Genomic DNA, 21,207 nt, shown 5'->3' on the forward strand with positions numbered 1-21,207 from the left:
TTTCTTATACAGTGGAGGCTCTCTTAACGGACACTCGTAAGCGGACAACTCCTACTTACAATCCCGTTTCAACTCCCATACAAACTCTTTAGTTTTACATTTCCGTAAGCGACCGCGAACACTTTCAGGGTTTACGAGTTAGATTTAAGCGTTTTCAAGTTCCCGTAAGCGGAACTTCCTAACGCTGTTCGTCACAAGGAATTTAGATCAGTTTCAGTGTTTCATTTTGTTCACATACACATCCGGTTACACTTTAAAACAACACTCCAATTTCATCCCTGTGATTGATTGTCGAAACCACAGAGGTCTCTTTTAGGGTTGCACTCGAAGAAATATTAAAAAATTATATATTTTCAATCATTTTTATTTACTCGATTCATGTAATCAAAGTTTGAAATGATCGCTTTTAGGGGGCAAAAAAAGGTTGGGCCACGCCCAGATTGGTCTCCTTTAGGGGTTTAATTCAAAATTTCCGACGAGCATCCCCCCTTTTTCATATGCGGAGTCCCCCCCCCCCCCCCCCCGGGCGGCTACCTTCATTTTCGGACACTACCTTCGCGTCCCGAGGATTTCCGCTCACGAGAGCTTCCACTGCATTAGAAATAAATTATGAACGTTTTAATCGGTTTAATAAAGTGACGTTTTTGTTATTCTCGAGTCTCACATTAATGTTGTTCTGTCACGTGATTAGCAAGCGGAAACTGGACCAAGTGGAGCGACTGGAACGAATGTTCAAGGACGTGTGGGTCTGGTATCCAGTTTAGGAAGCGTGTTTGTATTCACCCAAAAGGAGATCTGTTCTGTCTAGGAGAAAAAGTACAATCGCGACTCTGCAACGGCCAGCATTGTCCAGGTAATAATGTTGTAACATTGGTGTAATATTGGCCTTGTACTGGTAATCTATGAACTAAGCCATAGATTTTTTGTTTACATGGGGTTCTTTTTAGCATCATATTTAGCATTTGTCTTAAAATCAATTCGTCTAACATATTTTTTCTTTTAAATACAGTAAACTTAAATATAATTAAGCGTTTTGGTTCATGACATAGTAGCAACTTTTGCTATGAAAGAATCGTCTGGACTAAACTGGAACGGGAATGTTTTGTCAACTGTTTAAAAGCGCTTTTGTATTTTTGGCGTTAAGTCTTTATTGGACAAGGTCTTTTGCTAGAACGGAAATTAGACACAATTAGGGTTTATTAGCAAAACACAATCATGTAATCAGCTTTAGTAAAATCCAACTAGTGGTCTATTATCAATGCTACGCTCTGATTGGTTGAGCTACTACTAGGCTATATGTTATAGCCCACTAGTAGCGAAAAGCGCGGGTTTTGTGGAGGCAAAAAGGGATTAAAGTCTAGCTTTAACTTTTGTCTCGATATTTTTGACCAACTACTTGGATTTTACTAAAACAATTATTTCTCTCGCCCTCATGGCCTCTGAGTCAATAGGCCATTCGGCCTTCGGCCTCATGGGCTATTGACTCAGAGCCCATTCGGGCTCGAGGAGTAATTGTTAAATATAAGGCATTATTCTGGCAAAAGGGGATATAGCCGCCATTCTACGACTAAGTTATTGACAGCAAAGTGGGAAGAACAAAATTAGGGAGAAAGGGAGGGGAGAAAAAATGTTCTTTCATTTACTTTATTGATTTTTACTAGTAAATGGAAACTACACCAACTGGTCACCATGGACGTCATGTTCGACCACATGTGGTGTCGGCGTTAGAAAACGTAACAGAACATGTACCAACCCTAAGCCAATGTTCAGGGGGAGATCGTGTGAGGAGCAGGGCCTGGGTCTACCAAGTCAAGCTGAGCATTGCTACATGCGACAGTGTGCAGGTATGGTGTTCTTATTTGGCCTACGGAGCTGGTATTCTTACCAGTTCAGCTAGCAATCTTTGACGTTTGGGAAAGTTCAGGTCCTCTACATCAGTTTATTGGGTCTCCATTGCCTGCATAGTCCTAACGTTTAGCCTGATTTACAGGAAGAAATCCTAAAGTATTTCTTGCGAAGAGATTTCCTTACAAAAACCTTCACCCAACCAAACAAGCTCCACTATATTAAACAATTATCAGATGAGGCTTTTGTGATCAATCAAGGTCGAGCAAAGTGGCCATGGCTGATAAAACTTACCGAGACCTTGATAATTCCGGATATCGCAAAGTTCGAATCAAGTAATTGTTTATTGCTCATTGTTTTGAAGAAAATAACGATAAACACACGACAATCGCACAAAACACACATTGACATTGCTCTTTGGAAATCGTGCATTACGCCCGCAATCTACAGATTCAGTGTTCAGTTATCTGCTAGCAAATAACTATTGTAGCTAATATGTAGGTTGCGCTTATTTTAAAAATTAACTGTAGGCCCTTAGTCAATAAAAATACAGATAGTGGGTTTAATGTATAATAATCGATTTAATCGTGCCGTGGTCACGAAGGAAGGATCAAGTTTTCCTAAAACAAGTAGCAACACAGTTTCTCATATAAAACGTGCTCCTTTATAGTTTTGGTAAACCAATTTCTCGAGTGTGATTTGTAAACTGTTTGCAATGCGTTTCATGATTCAACAGTTAATGGAAATTACACTCACTGGAGTGATTGGTCGCCTTGCTCACATTCATGTGGCCCTGGATACATGGTTAGAAGTCGAACATGCACCAACCCCTCTCCGGCAAACGGCGGATTTGAATGTTCAAGACTGGGGCAACCCGTGCAGAGTACACAGTGTTTCCTTGTGGATTGTCCAGGTACCCTGAAACTTTTTAAAATCTTCCAATCCCCTCCCCTCCATATGATTAATGGCATAAGGGTTATGTCCGCGGCTTATAGTTACACTTTACAGTCTAATCTCGACCTCTTTAATACGGACCACTCAAAAGCGCAGAGAGTTCCAAAGATACCACACTTCGTGCATTCTCGACCTCTTTAAGAAGACACCTCTGCCATGCGGACATTAGGGTCTGTCGCCTTGCTGTTCATATGAAGGAGCTTCGACTGTATATCAACCAGGTCCACAAAATTATTATCAGTATTTGTAATAATTGACTGAAATCATTGTTAAGAAAGTTCACTGAAAATACCCGGCAAAAAAGCTAATGCTTGAGGATATCAGCACTGTAATGTAATGTAATGTAATTACATTAACACGCATGAAGTTAACACGCATGAACCTTGACCGTTAGCCACTTTAAGTCTTCAAATGCGAAAGTTTTCTATAAGTGTGTTTAAGTAAAGTATTTTACGTATTGTACGTAACCAAAACTAAATGTGTGTATTTCTTCAGTTGACGGGAAGTACACCCAATGGTCAAACTGGACCTCTTGCTCAGCTACCTGTGGTGAAGGAACCCAAACAAGAACTCGCTACTGCACCAACCCGCCTCCGCTCCATGGTGGCAGAGATTGCACTGAAATAGGCTCCAACATCGAGATTCAACCATGCAAGAACCAAGACTGCTTGGGTAAGAATTGCTCTGATCCAATCCTGGCTTTGACGTTTTGCCCTGGTCAGACTAGACACGTTTGTTTAAAACTGAGTAAAAAAAATTCAAACTGAAGTTGTTATTTCTACTGCTTTACTTTTTTTACTGTACCGTTATACTACTTATTCACTAAGCGTTTAAAGAAATTTGCTAAAAAAAGTTCTAAATGTTTAGAATCGGAAGATTTGTATCCGTCATTTTTTTTTACCACGTTTATAACATTTAAAGCAATTTTGTTCGAATTCGAAGTCAGAATAATCAGGGTAAAGCATATTTACGTTAATTAGATATTTGATAATTTTTTGACCGAATAGACGAGGCGGAAATCGGGAACCTCTTCCCTACCCTTGTAGCAAATGAAAGTGGATTGAAGATAATCGGGATTTTGCATACTTTGTTGTGTGTTGTTCTCTTTTGTTTTTCTTTCGAATGAAATTTCTTGTTGTTTAACAACTGTTCTAGTTAATGGAAACTACGGCAAGTGGTCAAGTTGGAGTATTTGCAGTAAGACCTGTGGACGCGGCTTGAAAAAGAGAATCAGAGAGTGCAACGACCCCCTACCCTCCAACGGCGGAAAAGATTGCTACGAGCAGGGACTGGGGCCTAGCGAAGAACGAGCTCACTGCTTTGAGCGATCTTGTCCGCGTAAGTTATTTCGTTACTGTTAGTTTCCTTCGGTCAGAACTTTTAAGTCTTATTCTGAACATAACTTTTTAAACAGCGTGTATTTTTGCGATGTTCTTATGCCGCTAGAAGTCGTGTTAATGGCTTCCTAACTTTGAAAATCGGTTTTAAGTTTTAGTGGGTGAAGAACTCGTGATTTCACCATATGAAGCTGAAAGAAATAAGGCATCATTTCATTCTATCATTTCTTTCTAAATTTTTGTTTGTTGGGGCGTGGTTGCGCATTGGGCTTTAGTTTGGGATGTCGGAGATCGAAACAAAAGACAAAACAAACAAACAACTTAAAATTGTAACTAACGCTCTGTGCGAAAAGTTCTTACCTTGTCAAGGAGTTTAAAATATCGAAAGATTATGCGTGTAGTGTACATGTAGCTAACCTTTTCACTCATGGTCTGCTTTAGTGGACGGAAATTACAATGATTGGTCAGCCTGGACCACGTGTTCAGTGTCGTGTGGCGGCGGCGTAAAATTCAGACACAGAAACTGCACCAACCCAGTGCCAATGCATGGCGGCCGGGACTGCTCCCTGATTGGTCCAGCTACCGAGAGTGACAGCTGTCACGGAGAACCCTGTCCAGGTAGGTGCCATCAGTAGGCTTTGATTGTACGTGGATTTCGGTTTGAGCAGCCTGCATAGCAATCGTTTCTGTTTCTGTTTAGCTGAACGGATGAGCGCAGGAGACGCGCGAGAAAGGGCTGATTTAGCAACAGAACGGGAACGTCAGTTGACGACGGGAAAGCGCGCGCAAAGGACTGAACGCGACTTCCGGTGCTTAATTTGCCGCACTGCCATTGGTCAAGCCATTAGTTTGATTTTCGCGCGCCGTCGTCAACTGACGTTACCGTTCTGTTGCTAAATCAGCCTAAATTAAGTGGTGGAGGAGGATTGGCTAAAACGTGAAGGAAACGCCTGCTTTATGACCCTCTACACAGGTCTCGTTTCGGGCTGTTAATAGCTTTATTTGTGCTTTGTTTTGCACCTAGATGTAGTCTTGTGTGTTCTTTGCATTTGATGACCAAGCTGACCTCTCCCTGCTGCTTCTTTCATTTTCTTTTAATTTTCACAACATAAATATTATGCAAAGGTAGTCTTGCGTGATTAGAAGTGTTTTTTGGAACATGCGGGTAATAAAGATTTTCTAGGTTTACGAAATCTTTGCTAAAAAAATAATTGAAAATTATCTCCAGCCAACGTTTAAATTGGATCCCATCTCTATTGCTTTGGTAACACCACCGTTATGTGATGTAAGTGTTCTAAATCTAAAACAGTCTCCCCAAAAAAGCTAACATCGCAACTCAGGAAACCACTGATGTAGATATATTACATTAATGCCATTTAAAAATAATAACAATTCAAAGGGAAGGAATCCATTAAGTTTGTTAGCGACGTAACCTCTTAACCGTTGAAGTCTCAAGAGTGATCAAAGTTAATTTTCTCCCAACGATGTCAATACATAATCAAGGGAAAATGATGTGAGAATTAGTAAATAATCACCTGATGGGAAAAGCTTTGATCAGCAAACAAATTCTCTCAACCAATTCTTAAAGGAAATGTATGAAGATCGGTCTGGAGAATTTGTATTTAGATATTGGGGCTTAAAGGTTTAATAATTCCTATAGTTATCGCTTACGTTCATTTGTCTCCTTTTTAAAACAGTGAATGGCATGTACGGCAGCTGGAGTCTGTGGAGCGAGTGCGATCATTCCTGTGGGGGTGGTGTTCGGGTCAGGTCTCGCTCATGCACAAACCCGCCTGCCCAGTTTGGTGGCTCGGATTGTGGCAGCTTAGGACCTGACAGAGAGACTGAAGTCTGCAATTTGGGTTCCTGTCCAGGTGAGAACTAGTTAAGGAGTTTAAAGGGGAAGTAACATCTAGTGTTACTTGAAAATCCAACAGAAGCGTTGATGTCGATGGAAATCCCTTAAAAGTAACCAGCTCGGTTAAATATGCTACTTTAGTTGTTCTGGAAGTCCTTGATGCAACATAGAAATCGCACGCGCCAATTTTTGCGGTTTTATCGCCAATATTTTTGTTAGCCCCTCAACCTCATAGTTTCTCGAGCGGTAAATTGATTCTCAGTGTGTTTCTGACTATTTTTCATAGTTAACGGAAACTTTAGTGAGTGGACTTTGTGGACGCCATGTTCGGTCACGTGCGGCCAGGGTATCATGACCAGGAAACGATTCTGCACCAATCCCTCTCCGACGATAGGAGGCAAAGACTGCACGGATCTTGGACCCGATCAGGAAAAAACCAGTTGTCAGCTTGTGGACTGCAGAGGTACAGCACCAAAATAACTTCTATGTTGTATGAGTAAAGACGCTTTTCAGATCGTCACTAAACGAGACTTTCTTCATGCACACCATTCACAAAGTACCATGATATTTTTCAGTGTTCAGCGTTATCCTCGCCGTACTCTATCTTCAGTAAAAAGAGCACAGTGCACTTCCAACTTTTAGACAGCTTTCGCTTGAACTCAATTTGTCATGGGTTTTAAATTAAGAAATAGAACCTTCGCTGAGGAAGATTTGAAACAAAATGGAAATGTTTCAGTAACTATAAAGCACAAAAATAGAATTTACTCAAGCGAACGTTGTAGTGGTACCGTGCTTTTGATCGCAAATAGGCTAATAATGAAACGTTTTGAGAAGCCAGCGTCATAACACCTACAGTTCGCTCATGATAAGAACAAACAGCACTGAAACTAAATGCCTCCTGAATACATATATACCGAAGGTTACACCCTCTCTATAAAGAGTACTCTGGAACGGTTAGGAAAGGCCTGTGGGCTTTTTTTGAGTTATCTTTGTTGATGTGTACTCAGCATCAAGTGATTCATTCTTCCCTTCTTTTTCACTCTACTTAGCAAATTGTACTTGTGGAGCTTGGACGAAATGGTCGGATTGTTCTCACTCTTGTGGAGGTGGCGTCCAGCACCGTGAGAGGGACTGTATTCCACCCAAGTCCGTGCCAGGCATGACATGTGACAATGACAGGAGGGAGAGCAGACTGTGTAGATACGAACCTTGCCCCAGTAAGTAATGATCAGTTAAGGTTTTCTGGGAAACTGCCCACCTATCCCTCTCCCAAGCCAACATTTTGCCCTAAGTGAGAAGTAACTGTTAATGTTGGCTTAGGGGTCATTTCTGTGAATTGATTAATTCAACTGTAACTGGGTAATTCCACAGTAAATGGCAAGTTCAGCGACTGGTCTCCATGGTCACCCTGCTCAGTCACGTGCGGTGTTGGCATGAAGAATAGAACACGGCGGTGTAACGCGCCTGAACCACAGTTCGGAGGGAAATCATGCACAGAGCAGGCAATGGGTCCAAGTACGGAGAGTACTCAGTGCTATCTGACGCCCTGCCCAGGTATGTGGTACTAAGTTTTAGTTTATAAAATTCTCTAAATCGATAATATGCTGATTCCATGAATGCTCATTCTTACCATGGAGTTGACATTTGAAAAATACCTCCCTAGTCTCAAAAGGTCGCAGATTTTTTAGTTTTGTACCTTCAACTGTATTGCACAGTGTAACATGCTGATTTTCATGGCCTTGGCGCACGGCATTTACCTCTGTTATTTGAGAATGCGCGTATACTCTTTTTCGGTGAAACTAATAACTAAAGTTAAATCGAAGAAAAATGTTGAAAGTCAATAAATTTGTTTCAATAGATTTGCAAGATTCATTTATACTTATACAATAATCTATTGTAGCATCTCCCGGAACCTTTCATGGCGAAAAACGTTAAAACAGGCAAATATCCGTAATATTTGAACGTGTATTTAGCCCCTTTTAAAATTGGTTTTACTTTTCAGTGAACGGTGGTTATACCGAATGGAACAACTGGGAGCCGTGTTCGGTCACGTGCGGAAAAGGTATCAAAACGAGGCGAAGATTTTGTACCAATCCGGAACCGGCTTATGGCGGTGTCGCTTGTGCACACTTGGGGTCTGGGGTGGAGTCTGTGCAATGCTTTGAAAGCAACTGTCCAAGTGAGTGTCTCGTTTATTGCTGCTGTACGTTATTTGTGTTGCACAGTAATTTTGTGGAAAATTTTCTTTTAAATTGACCCGCTGCATCCTGAAGTAACTTAGAGTAATCTGTTTGCTTGTCCGCTTATATAGTTGACGGAAAGTACAGCCCGTGGTCTCAGTGGTCAGCGTGCTCCAAAACCTGTGGTTATGGAATTCAGACAAGGAAACGTACCTGTACCAGTCCCGAACCACAGCATGGTGGACGAGACTGCACGGACTTAGGAGACCCGGAACACATCCGGCCTTGCCAAGTTATACAATGTCCTAGTAAGTTAAGAATATCCTTAATCTTAAACGAAGGCATCAAAGTAGTTGGCCGTTGGATCTGTTTGCTGAGGCTTTTCCGAGTTAAAAAGGTTCTTGTCTAATTCTCTACCATATATCCTTTCCGCCGAAAAAGTATAACAAATAATGTAAAGATGTGATATTAGAGAGTGTCCACAATAATCAAAAATGCTAAATAATTGAAACTGATAATATTCATCAACATCATCATCATGATCATCAAAAGGATATGACATCGTCCTTAGACTTTGTCCTGGCTGATGAAATGAAATTTTGGCAAAACTACTTGCTCTGCTGAACCTCTCTAGTGGGAAAAGCTTATATGTAATTAGTTACACCGGGGTTGTTTAGGCACAAATGTAGGCCGAGCCTTCCATCAATTTCAATTCTATTTGATTTTCTACCAAGTGATATTTTGACAATTGTAGTTGTAACACTTTACCATAAAGCGATCCAAGTAGAAATCAATCCAAAAATGTTCTCCGTGACAAACTTGATTACTCAAATGAGAGTTTTCTATGAGTGATTTGGGTTTAACCTTTTTGACTGTCATTTGTAGTTCATGGAAACTATTCTTCGTGGTCCAGCTGGGGAGCGTGTTCTACCTCCTGTGGGCCTGGGATCAGAAAAAGGACTCGAACATGTACGAACCCCGAACCAGAGTACGGTGGGCTCACATGTGCCGAGGAGAAACTGGGACCCAACGTCGAATCCTCGAAATGTAATCTTGGGGATTGTCCAGGTAACTTTACTAATGGTAGAAAAAACAATTTGCTTTTGTATATTTGTTTATTTTTAATGTGAGCATGTTAGTGAGTTTTACTTTCTTATATTGAACACAAGAGATGTATCTTTTAAAATCTAGTTTTCAAATAGTGTTCATTGTTTTTGCTCTGCTTTTACATAATTTTTTAAGAACTGTTAGTACTGCTGTTTTAGAATTCTTGTTCGTCATATATAACAGGACATAATGAAATGCTAAATTATTGTACAATCGTTTTTAGTGAACGGTGGCTGGGGTCCGTGGTCCTTATGGTCAGCATGCACAACCAGTTGCGGTCCAGGGACCAGAGAGAGAAAGCGATCGTGCATCAACCCTGCTCCGAAAAATGGCGGGAAACCTTGCAGCGGTGCTGAGCAGCAAGTAGGAGACTGCAGTTATCGACCTTGCCCGGGTAAGTACAATAGTGCTTACTGAATTTGCAATTTGAATCTAAAGTCATATGCTTTTATTGAGCGAACATGCGGTGAAGAAGGCTGGATGAGGAGAATATCTAGCTATCTTGTCAAGTCTTAGTCAAGAAAGGTTTTCTTTTTTTTTTATTAAAGAACCTACAGTCCCAGACGTGACAACCGAAATATATCTCTATATACCCTTTTCGGGTAAGCTATCATAGCACAAGATTTCTTGATCTTGTCAACCCTATATAATAAGACAAGTTCTAAGCAAACTGTCAAATAGTAGCGTTGCGCGAAGTCAAGGAAAGTGCTGCATTAACCTTAAAACCTTGGGCGATTGGTAAGAGATAGCGTATGGCGAGTACAAAATTGCTACAAAATTGTCGAAATTTCTCTTGGCTCTTCCAGAGTTTGTAGCAGCTTATAAAATGCTGAAATTGCTTCATATTAAACAATAACATCCCTGTAAAACTGAAATTGAAATGGCTCATTTCAAATTATTGTAGCTACTCCTAATGGCTGGTTTCCCTTTATGTTTGTTTCAGTGGATGGTAATTATACAGAGTGGACAGCATGGACTGCGTGCGACAAGACTTGTGGGACAGGCCTCATGGCGCGCTGGCGCGCATGCGCAAACCCTAGTCCTCGATATGGCGGCAGAGATTGTTCAATGTATGGGCAGGACACTGAGACTAAGTCTTGCCAAATAAAGGACTACTGTCCAAGTAAGTCATCCTTTTATATTTTTTCATCTACAAGACTACTGAGTTTGTAAGATCATCGCAGCTATTGACTATTTTCCAATTGCCCATAATACACTCTGTTTGCCCCCCAAATTTTGCATAACTTATTGTCTTAAAATGCTCTTGGGAAAATGCAATACTCCCAGGAGCATTTAAAAACAATGGTTTATGCAGAATTTGGGGGGCAAACAGAGTGTATTATGGGCAATTGGAAAATAGAGAATAAATGCGCGAACTTTCATATTTTCACTTTCTCTATTATCTGAGTAAGTTGAAAGATTAAGCTAAATTGCAATAGGCTTGCATTTGATGGACCTCTTTTTATATGTCATAAGGGTTAAAAAAGAAAAAAAACCATTAAAATAAGTATACAATAGGAAGTATTAGGCACTCTGACTGAATTAATACGCTTTCTAGCGCTTGTCGCACAACTTATGTAGACGTATAGCCATAAGTCGTTATTGAGCAAAAAAAAATTTTCCTATTCCATGTTTCAGATGATGGGAACTGGGGTGAATGGTCCGCATGGAGCGCTTGTACTAAATCGTGTGGTTTTGGTGTGAGAATGCGCGTGAGGTCCTGCGATAATCCGGCGCCATCAGAAAATGGCCGAGATTGCAAAGGAGAAAACACTCAAACAGTAAATTGCAAGTCTGGTGATTGCTGTAAGTACTAAAAAGGAAAAAAATCCTTCTTTTTATGGGGCGGGGTAACAGTTATCATCAGGTTTTATATGAAAGATCAATAAAATTTACAAGCTCTCGGGAGCAGCCACGCCTCTTGGACAGGGTCAGCAGATGGTCTTGATAATTTCAAATGAGATATCATCCCCAAAATGTTTAAATCTTCAAGGAACAGCCTAACCTGCCTTAATGCAAACTACCTGCACCAACATACGAAACTAAGCTGTAAGGATATTGCTCGTGTGATGTCACTCGCAACATCATGTCTAGCCTGAAGCTGTTGCAAGCAATATCGCTCGCAGTCTTTTAGCATATAGACCGATGAGTAAGCAAGCCTGGGTTGCGCCTCAAATATCTTTCGCGCGTGGTATGGTGTGTGTATGTTACCCTCCAGATATGTACAAAACATTTTCTGTTCTGTTTTCTCCATTGGGCTATTATTAAACGCCTACTGGCCTTCTCTTCAAATTTTATGATTGACAGACTTTCCTTAGAATATTAACGAGTCAAGCCTTGACATATTCGGTATTTTCCTTAGGTGATGTCCCAATGCGACCACTCGGTTGTTTCCAGGACAAAAAGTCCCCCAGCCGACCCTTGCCAGAACTTATTTTTACAGACAATGATCGTCAGAGCACCTTGTACAGCGGCTTTAACGTACAGTCGGATGACTGGCAACAATACATGCCTGAGCTAATCTGCAGGTTTGTGATCCTGTAAAAGTCATCGTATCTCCATTATTGTTGCAGCGTATCTTGCCTGTACTAGCCCGATGCAGGCGCTATTTTTTCGCCTTTTTTTCAGGCGAGTGAAGGCAAGAACGAAGCAAGTGAGGAGCGCCAGACAAGCGAGATGGGAAAAGGCGCCTTCCACTACCGATTTGTGCTTTACTCGCCCGAAAAAGGCGAAGAAATAGCGTCTACTTTTTTACAATCTAAGGCCTTTATTGAAAGCCACGAGAATAAAAGCGAAAGAGCTCTTTGCACTTTGTGTGGATATGCAAAGTAAAAGGCGTTGCTAGAAAAGTGGTATAACGTTATGTGAAGGTTAAGTTAAATTAATGATATATCGAACCAAACCTAATATTTTAGAATCAAATTTGGATAAACACCAACAACCGGATTTAAAAGGGAAAGGAACTAAACCGTGAAACAGAGAAACGCGGTTGAAAATGGAGGCAAGGACTCACACCTACATAAGTAATTAAGGTAACTTTGTCACCTTTTCTTTCGATGCTATTAGGTGCGCACAATCCGCTAGACGCAACAATTACACCCACTTCGGTATACAAGGTTATGGGGAATGCTGGTCAGGACGCAACGCCGATAAAACGTTTTCCCGTGACGGCGTACAGAACGCCTTCACACAGGAACCGGCGCCAAAGCCGTGGGTGGGTTGTGTTGGAGACAACTTTGAGCGGTGCCGCGGCGGTGATGAACCGTGTGTGGGACAAGAAGACACTAACTTTGTATACGCGTTTGTTAATAGTAAGTACCCTAGCTAATCACCATTGCTCTGGTTTCGTTATCTCTGATTGAAAACTCAGATATAAATAACTTCGTGACCAGTCTACTTTTCACAGTGAGCTAACACTCACTCTCCTCTGCTTTAAGTCTCGCCAATCAATGGAAAGTACGGCCCGTGGTCCGCCTGGACAAAATGCTCCAAATCCTGCGGTGGTGGATTAAGATCACGAGTAAGGAATTGTACCAGCCCAGCTCCAGCCTACGGTGGTAAGGATTGCTCCGAGCTTGGGGAACCTCAGGAGAGTGAACCTTGTGGGTCAACTAAAATCTGCCCAGGTACGTTGCCCGTTACCTTAAAGTTCCGCTTATAAATCCCGTCCCCCACCTATAAGCCCCCCACCCCCACCCCCCAGTAATAGGCCCATCTGCCTGCAAACAAAACGGTTTAGGACACTATTGCTTCGCGAAGCAATAGCATAACTGGCAGTTCTGTTTCGTAGCTTTCCTGTGGAGTGACCCGTTGGTCAAAACACCACAGAAATAGGAATTGCACGTAATGCATTACTAAATTATCTCAGTACGCAAATTTTGAATAACATGAGAGGCGTACAAGCCATAGGAAAGTGCTTCTTGTCCTTCTCGGGGGTTCTTTAAAATTAATCAGTGCTTATATAACTACATAATGCGCATAAAGCAAGTAATCGTCGCCCGGTTAGCTCAGTTGGGAGAGCACCGGTCTGCTGAGCGGGAGGCCGTAGGTTCAAACCCCGGCCGGACCAACACTCAGGGTCTTTAAATAACTGAGGAGAAAGTGCTGCCTTTGTAATGACATCTGCAAATGGTTAGACTTTCTGGTCTTCTCGGATAAGGACGATAAACCGTAGGCCCCGTCTCACAAGCCTTTGCACATGTAATAAATCTGTGGGACGTTAAAGAACCCACACACTCTTCGTAAAGAGTTGGGCACGTAGTGCCCGGTGTAGTGGTCTATCTCACTTTCACACTCATGTATGGGGGCATCATCACTCATTCCTTCAGTACTTGTAAACTGCAACTTAAGCAGTCTGGCAAAGTCCCCCAACCTGTGTTGTAAATTATCCCTGAAAAGCCCTGTGGGGAGTGGATAATAAGATATTTACAATTTACAATCGTTTTCTTCTATAAGCGCACGTGCATTTTGCCTTGATGAAACACGCTCGTGCGTTATAGCAAAATCATCATCGTCATCTTTCTGCCCTTTCGGTTTAGATGCTCTGAACAATCCTATTCCACGCATTTCGGTCCGATGTCGCGTTTGCAAGATCCTCCCAGTCAACCACAGGGCCCCCTTTTTTAAACACAGTTTTAAAAAGATTCTTATGAAGAATATGTGCTTGATTTTGTAGTTGATGGAGGGTGGAGTGCATGGGGCAACTGGAGTACGTGTTCCAAATCTTGTGGCAAAGGCGTCATGGGAAGGCGGCGATTCTGCGACAGTCCTGCGCCATCAAATGGTGGCCGTCTCTGCGTGGGGCCGGCAAATCAAACATTGTCTTGTAACCAAGGCGAATGTCCAGGTGAGTCAAATTAAGAATAGAATCGTAGAAGCATGAGAAGCGTTGGTACTCACGGATTACGTTTGCAAGCGTTTTCTATAAATTGGTCTTCATTTAGATTTCAATTCGCCACTTTAGATACGAGAAGAAGGCTGGGCCGAGTTAACTTCCGCAAAGACGTCTGGGGCTGTTACTAGAGATGGGGGGAAAATGGCCATTAGTTGACCTGCGCGTTCCCAGTAATGATCCAGAAAACAATTGCAGGACACAAACGAGAAAGCGATTGAGTGTAACCCGTTTTCAATTTCGAGCCAACTGTCATGTTCTGTTTCTAGAACCCACACTCTCTCATATTGCTCACCAAAAGATAGCGTGAAGTAAGGCGCAAGATTAACCAAGGCATAGGTGTCTTATTCCTTAAAGTTATAGTTATCATGAATACTGTTGTAGATAGTACTTTCAGTTCACTGTGTGCGTAATATTTCATCTTGCTATTTTCGGGGAAATGAGACAGAAAACATTTAAGGTGATCTCACTAGCTTGCAATAGACGCTCCCGGTACATACTGGCGTTTACAGTATCATCTTGACAAGAAAAAGTATGGTAACATTACACAGGGTACATCGATACTTTAAGGGATTTATCATTATGCAAAAGTGGTCAAGGCCCATTTTGCCTCTTCGGGGAGCCAATCTGAGCACAGAAACGCTTTCGCTTTATCTTGGCTTCTCCTGGCGCCTGCTACCATATCATAAGAAAAATAATGACGAAGTTTTGTTTTATACTAACAGTTAACGGCAGCTGGTCACCATGGAGTTCCTGGCAAGCCTGCTCCGCTACATGCGGGGATGGAATACAGATGAGGACTCGCGTATGTAAAAGTCCTGAGCCGACTAATGGAGGCTACTCATGCGAAGGAGAAAATGTTGATGTGAAACCCTGTACCGTCAGGAGATGCCGTGAGTATAGTGGATGTTTTTTTTAATGGATTTTTCGTGAGTGACCAGGCTTGATTGGTTTGAAGGCGCTCCCCATACATAAAAGCTATTGGTAATCCCATAAATGTAGATAACTGCAGAGCTTGCCTTGGCAGCTTTGAAGGGGTGCCCCGTGAATATGAACGCTTGTAAACTCAAGAAGATAGAAACGATAGGGTGTGTGCGGACTGCTAAAGACACGCTCATTGCGTTTTGATAGTAAGACGCAAACAGGGCTTCAAAAGTAGGAACACTACCCAAAGTTCCATGCGTTATCTGCAGAACATGTCGTGTGTGTGGAGAAAAAAAAACAGTCCATCTGGAGAATGGGACTTAGAAAGGGACTTGCGAGGAGAACGGAGAGACGTTGACGCCTTCTATGACAGTATAAAGTTCAAGTTGATAGTGAAAATTCCCGCGCAGGAATTTTCTTAACGTAATGTTAAAACTTAAGATCTGTGATATTTTAGTGTTGTTAATATCATCTGCTTTCTTTGCTTTCAGCCATTAACGGCAACTATTCTGAGTGGTCAGACTGGTCCTTGTGTAGCAGATCTTGCAGTGGTGGAATAAAGACAAGAAAGCGCGAATGTATCAACCCAAGTCCTCAATACGGTGGTAGAGATTGCAAGGAGATTGGCTCTTCCACTGAGAAGGTCCATTGTAATCCACAACCCTGTCCAGGTGGGAACTCAGTTTCCTTTTTCTAATAACAGTTGATAATTTGTCTGTAAACGCGGAAGTGATTGCTACTCAGACTAGGTCTTTGTAAATGGTTCAATTTCAAATTCAAAAATTCCAAAAAAAAAAAAGAAAAAACGGAAAGGTCTGATTGGAATTTGTAACACGGAAGAATTAGCTCAGCCGATAGAGCGCCAGTCTGCAGAGCGGTGGGTCTCGGGCTCAATCCCATCCCCGGCGGATCACAACAATAGTCAGGATTTTACAACCACTGAGAAATGAAGTTACAGTACATCCTTTGCCCTTTAAACGGCTTGGCCCACCCTTGTCTGGAACGGACAACGTAGAAACAGTAGGAGACGTAAACCTTATGTGCTTTATGCAGGGTTCTCAATAGATTTTCAAGTAGGAGGTGATCACCGATAAAGTAGGAGGCTCTTCAGCAAAGCCAGAGGTGTCAAAACAAAGCAAAGAAAAGCGACCTAAACACAAAGTAAGCGGCTATAAATCCCAAAGTAAGCGGTGATCAATCGCCGGGTGCCGCCTTCTATTGAGAACCCTGCTTTATGTGCTAAAAGCTTTTGTGCTGAGCACACCGACACACCGACACATACGTAAACGGCAGGTTTTAGGAAAATTCCCCTCGTTATAAATCTTTATGAAGAACGCTGACCCCATTGAAACTCTCCTCTTTCTTTTGCAGTGCACGGAAACTGGGGCTCATGGAACATGTGGAGTTTCTGCTCTGCCAAGTGTGGACCTGGCAAAAGAGAGCGCATGCGCAAGTGTGATAATCCGTCGCCCAAATTTGGAGGAAACAGCTGCGCGGGCTCAGACAGACAAATAATGCCTTGCAGTTTGTCTGACTGTCCTGGTAAGTTCAGCCCCAAGATTAGATCTTGCCTTATCTGCTGTAAAAGGGGGACTTCCTTTTATCCCATCTTAGACGTGGAAATAGCTTCCCACGCAGACGTTCTTAGGGCCTCGTCACGCTTTAAAACAACGTCTTCGTGGGAGGCCAACGTGGAAGTTTCCTTTTTGAAAATTTGCCCACAAATTAATGCCATGAAATGGAACGTGCATATGTCTACGGGTCCTGAATTTGAAGGCAATCCAAATTTAAGGGTGAGCGCTTTATCTACAACCTCACCTCCATTAGCCAACCTTATATATTTTGGTATCAACTATTGTCTTTGAGGAGTTTTTGGTTCGAAAAATCCCAGCATTGCTTTGTCCAGAGTGAGCGGACGTAGACGGCATCGTGGAGTTTCTTCCAGATAAATTGCAGTTGTTCTTTTTAAGGCAACTGAAGAGAAGAAGCCTTAGTTAATGTTCGCCATCAAATAACATGCATCGTAAACCTTTAACTCAGTTTAAGCCCAAATATCCAGACTGAGCTCTCGTTTATTTGATGCAAGATTAAAGCAATTTCCTATTGACGATCACTTTATTAATTCTCAATACCGTTACTCTTGATGATGTATGGATATTGTTAGCAGAAAGTTGATATTAGTCACTTTCGACACTTAAAGGCTGAAGTTGTAATGTACTTTTAATGTTTCAGTTGACGGTAAATGGGGTCTGTGGTCTGCGTGGACGGCATGTTCAGCTACGTGTGGCGCTGCTAAACGCTCGCGAACACGCGAATGCGATCATCCTCCAGCCGCGCATGGCGGTAGAACTTGCGAAGGGCCTGAGAAACAGGAAGAATACTGCAAGCTGGAGCCTTGCATGAGTATGCAAATTACAGTTCACGTTTTAATTTATCACTGTTTTCAAATTTCCTATGATCTGACTTTCAACCCACAGCGATTTTCTAAACTTCCAACTTGTGAATCGTCTTTCAGTACATGGCGGCTACACCAGCTGGGGAGGCTGGACCGAGTGTGACGTCACTTGTGGTGGTGGACACAGGCAGAGGTCACGTGCCTGTACCAATCCTGTACCCGAGTATGGCGGGCTCAACTGCACGCATCTTGGGAACACGGTGCAGTCTGGTGTGTGTAATACAAGGCCCTGTGCACGTGAGTGGTATAAAGGATTCTTTGAGGTGTAGATTCTTTGAGAACCTTTGAGAGACCCAGCCTAGCTCTTCTTGGAAGATCTTCTTTTGCTTTTTTATTCATGGCAATCGGGCAAAAATCTGAGAACTCACCAAAGATCATTTTGAGTAATAAAAAATGGCACTATTATTTCGGTGTATATTTCGTTTGAATGGTGAAATTAAAATGGCCTTTTAAACGTCGTTTGCATTTTTGCCCTTCACATTTCGTTTTTCTTATGTGGTTAACATTGATTAAATTTCATTTTACAGTTTTAATTTTATTTACTTTCAGTGTCTTGGATTATTTTTATCTTTGTCGGGATTTAATCATACATGTCTTGCTGTCTTTGTTCAGAACCTGGTGGTTGGTCGGGCTGGTCAGTGTGGTCTCCCTGTAGCCGCTCTTGCGGAAGCGGAAGTAGCTCGAGGAGACGAACATGCACCGCACCCCCACCCTCCTATGGTGGGGCAGACTGTGTGGGAGGGAGTGAGGAAAGAAAGGCCTGCAAAGTGCAAGACTGCTGTAAGTAAAAACCAACCAAGAACTTCTTAAAAGTTGCCTGTTTCCTTTGAACTGATATGTGTCAGTTTTGTTTGCCCCGTGGAATATGGAAAGTCAAGTAGTAGACTTGCTATAATTGTGTAAAGAAAATAAATGTGATTTTAAGCAAGAGATTTTTTGCCACACTATCCTCTAACATTGCTAAGGCCAAACCTTCTCGCTTATAAGGTAACTCTACCCATTTGCTCAAAGGATATTTGGCAAAGAGCTCTGAGTTGGGTTAAAAAGGTTATTTTAATGGTTGACGTAAAATGCCGCTGATGACAGTGCGTTTGACTTTCTCTAGGTGAGATCCCCTACAAAGCTCTCGGCTGTTTCAGAGATAACCACAACTTGTATCGACCCTTACCTGATCAGCTGTTTAGCGATTCTCAAGAGGTTATTAACTTCAAGAGTTGGCCTAACTACCTGTCAGACGTCATTTGCAGGTAAACAAAATAAACTTAAGTTAGTCTGACCACAGGGACAAACGCCGGAGTAATGAGGCGCTGCTCATCACGACATTGGCCCAATGTTGAACTATACTGCAAACAGTCCTTTATTTTTCTTTTGAATCACAGTAGACCGAGGGCACGCGCAAGGAGCGCGCGGTAAAGCATTTACCTCTCCTCGTTAATTTGTACTATTTTACTTTTTCGCTCGTCGCACGTGGATCTGAGGAACGAAGGACGACCGCTCGCGGTCTAATGTTTAACAGGAGTGGGGTTCTGGATCTTATCTGACCATCTGTATACGGAGGGTAGAGTTTGAAAGAAAATCAAACGATTGAGGAAGACGCTCAGATGAACGTCGAAATATCTCGCTCCATTCAAAGTTTTTGCCCTGAGTCTGAAGGTCCCATTATTTCTTGTATTCTCAATTCTTCTATATTTGCTTAACCTGTAAAATTGTGAGGGAAAATAATTTGCTTACATTTATTAGTGCTAAGTGAAACTTTGGTTGTACAGGCTGAGAGAACAGCCGACATCTCGCAAAGCCACACCAACGGTTTCCCCCGAAATGACGCCTGAAAAACGAGCGCAGAATTTCCTTCTGATGACGTATAGTTACCCTGGTCTGGGTAGTGCTTTTGATTGGCTGAAAATTTCCTTCAACCAATCAGAGGCACTACCTAGATCTGGAAAGTGACACGTCATCGGTATGGAATTTCTGCACCGGTTTTTCAGACGTCATTTCGAGGAGAAACCGTTGGTGGCACTGGGAGATATCGGCTGTTTTCTCAGGCTTGCTGTACCTAATCTTTGGTATCGTTGTTAATTCAGATGCGCGCGAGAGACACAAAGGAAAGGCTGGAACACGTTTGGAGTACAAAACTACGGAGAATGTCTGTCCGGTGATCGAGCCGTAGATACATACTCTGAAGAAGGAGAACAGCTGTTGTTTATGGCGCCCTCTCAGCCCAAACCACTGCTTGGATGCGTGGATAATGAGATGAGAGACTGCACGGGAAATAATCTAGAGTGCGCTGGACAAGAGAATTCCAACTATGTGTTCTCTCTTGATGATGGTAAGTTAACTATGTATAATCAAGAAGTGTTTCATTTGGTTGGTTGACTCTCGAAAAGTGCACAGAAAAGTCAAATCTAATTTTCTAGTGTACATAAAGACAGATAGTAGCATTGGAAAGAACGGTTGAAGAGTAAATGTACATTGTATTAGATTATATTGTGGCAACTAAGAAGTGAAAAACTCTACAAATTCTTCTGAACCTGCTAAGCTCTTGTACAAAAGGTTAGTGTTTTTGAACCCGTCGATAATTGAAATCACAACCCTTGCATTCGATCTACCTGCTCACACACGCACTTGTTACACACTGCTAAAGAAACGTCATTCAAATTATACAGATATAGTTATGGGTAGTAAGGTCACTGCAGGTTACTGTAGAAGCGTCGGAATCCCCCGAAGTTTTTAATATTTTGTTTGACCAGCTTGTCCCTGCTCAATCAAGTTCAATTCTTAAGTTTTTCTCCCCAGTCGCCATGCTCTGTTACGCGACGTCTCCTTAAATTTAAGTAGTGTAGGAGCTGCTCGGAAAGTCTCCTCTAATTGGTCGCAGGAAGCAATGACATGTCATTCTTCCAATTGTTTTAGTATTGTTTGGGGTCAGGGAAACGCACCATTGGTGACTTCTCTTCCGAGCAGCTGCTACATGACCTTTAATTTACACCAACTTTATTTTCTCGCAGTGAAAGCTGTTCAAGGCAACTACACAGAATGGAGTGCGTGGAGCGATTGTTCTACCACGTGCGGGCGTGGGGAGAAGTTCCGAACTCGTAACTGTACCAATCCCCCTCCGGCGTTTGGCGGTATGGACTGTTCGTTTATTGGAATGGACAGAGATGTGCAGAAATGCGAGATAACACCGTGTGCTGGTACGTATCGTGGGTTGCCTGTGCAGCACTTAACCATGTATTGAAACTTGTCCAATGAGAAAAGAGCTATGGAGGTGCTATTAATTTGCTCTTAAAAGGGTAGCTAGTCAAGTCAATTGGAAACCTCAGTATTGTGTCACCCGAGATTTACGCTAAGGCACGTAGCCAAGTAGCCTTGAAGGCCCCTGAAATATTTGTGGAATGAGCGTGGAAAGGAATTGTTTGCGTAGCCGTGTTATCTATTGCAACAACTTTAAATAAATTCCAGCTGATGTAGCTTCGGTCCACTCAGCTGTAAATGGTAGTTATCTACAGCTTCTTTATAGAGAATCACCCTTTCTGAAGGCATTCAAGTTAACTGAAAACATCTTGTGCAGTTTATATAGAAGTAATACAGTTATAAAGTAGTTAACAGACGTTGCTCGCATATTCTGCCAGGCTTAGGGGTACAGTCTACCAAAACAC

The 21,207-nt window shown here is 42.2% G+C and overlaps 1 protein-coding gene across 1 annotated transcript in view; it reads left to right on the forward strand.

Annotated features, from left to right (window-relative positions):
• LOC140938422 (uncharacterized) overlaps positions 1-21,207 on the forward strand; it is a 59,961-nt gene that overhangs the window by 20,863 nt on the left and 17,891 nt on the right. Inside the window, exons 19-47 of the mRNA XM_073387922.1 lie at positions 692-853; positions 1,662-1,844; positions 2,582-2,758; positions 3,295-3,471; positions 3,955-4,137; positions 4,578-4,754; positions 5,834-6,010; positions 6,281-6,457; positions 7,044-7,211; positions 7,366-7,548; positions 7,997-8,173; positions 8,306-8,482; positions 9,060-9,242; positions 9,505-9,675; positions 10,225-10,404; positions 10,920-11,087; positions 11,644-11,809; positions 12,348-12,592; positions 12,719-12,907; positions 13,957-14,127; positions 14,898-15,065; positions 15,588-15,767; positions 16,468-16,638; positions 17,329-17,499; positions 17,612-17,788; positions 18,164-18,331; positions 18,657-18,798; positions 19,633-19,877; positions 20,557-20,742. Coding sequence (XP_073244023.1) covers positions 692-853; positions 1,662-1,844; positions 2,582-2,758; positions 3,295-3,471; positions 3,955-4,137; positions 4,578-4,754; positions 5,834-6,010; positions 6,281-6,457; positions 7,044-7,211; positions 7,366-7,548; positions 7,997-8,173; positions 8,306-8,482; positions 9,060-9,242; positions 9,505-9,675; positions 10,225-10,404; positions 10,920-11,087; positions 11,644-11,809; positions 12,348-12,592; positions 12,719-12,907; positions 13,957-14,127; positions 14,898-15,065; positions 15,588-15,767; positions 16,468-16,638; positions 17,329-17,499; positions 17,612-17,788; positions 18,164-18,331; positions 18,657-18,798; positions 19,633-19,877; positions 20,557-20,742 — 5,199 coding nt within the window. The remainder of the gene's footprint in view (positions 1-691; positions 854-1,661; positions 1,845-2,581; positions 2,759-3,294; positions 3,472-3,954; positions 4,138-4,577; positions 4,755-5,833; positions 6,011-6,280; positions 6,458-7,043; positions 7,212-7,365; positions 7,549-7,996; positions 8,174-8,305; positions 8,483-9,059; positions 9,243-9,504; positions 9,676-10,224; positions 10,405-10,919; positions 11,088-11,643; positions 11,810-12,347; positions 12,593-12,718; positions 12,908-13,956; positions 14,128-14,897; positions 15,066-15,587; positions 15,768-16,467; positions 16,639-17,328; positions 17,500-17,611; positions 17,789-18,163; positions 18,332-18,656; positions 18,799-19,632; positions 19,878-20,556; positions 20,743-21,207) is intronic.

The sequence above is a fragment of the Porites lutea genome, chromosome 1 (assembly GCF_958299795.1).
Source record: "Porites lutea chromosome 1, jaPorLute2.1, whole genome shotgun sequence".
NCBI classification, from domain to species: Eukaryota; Metazoa; Cnidaria; class Anthozoa; order Scleractinia; family Poritidae; genus Porites; species Porites lutea.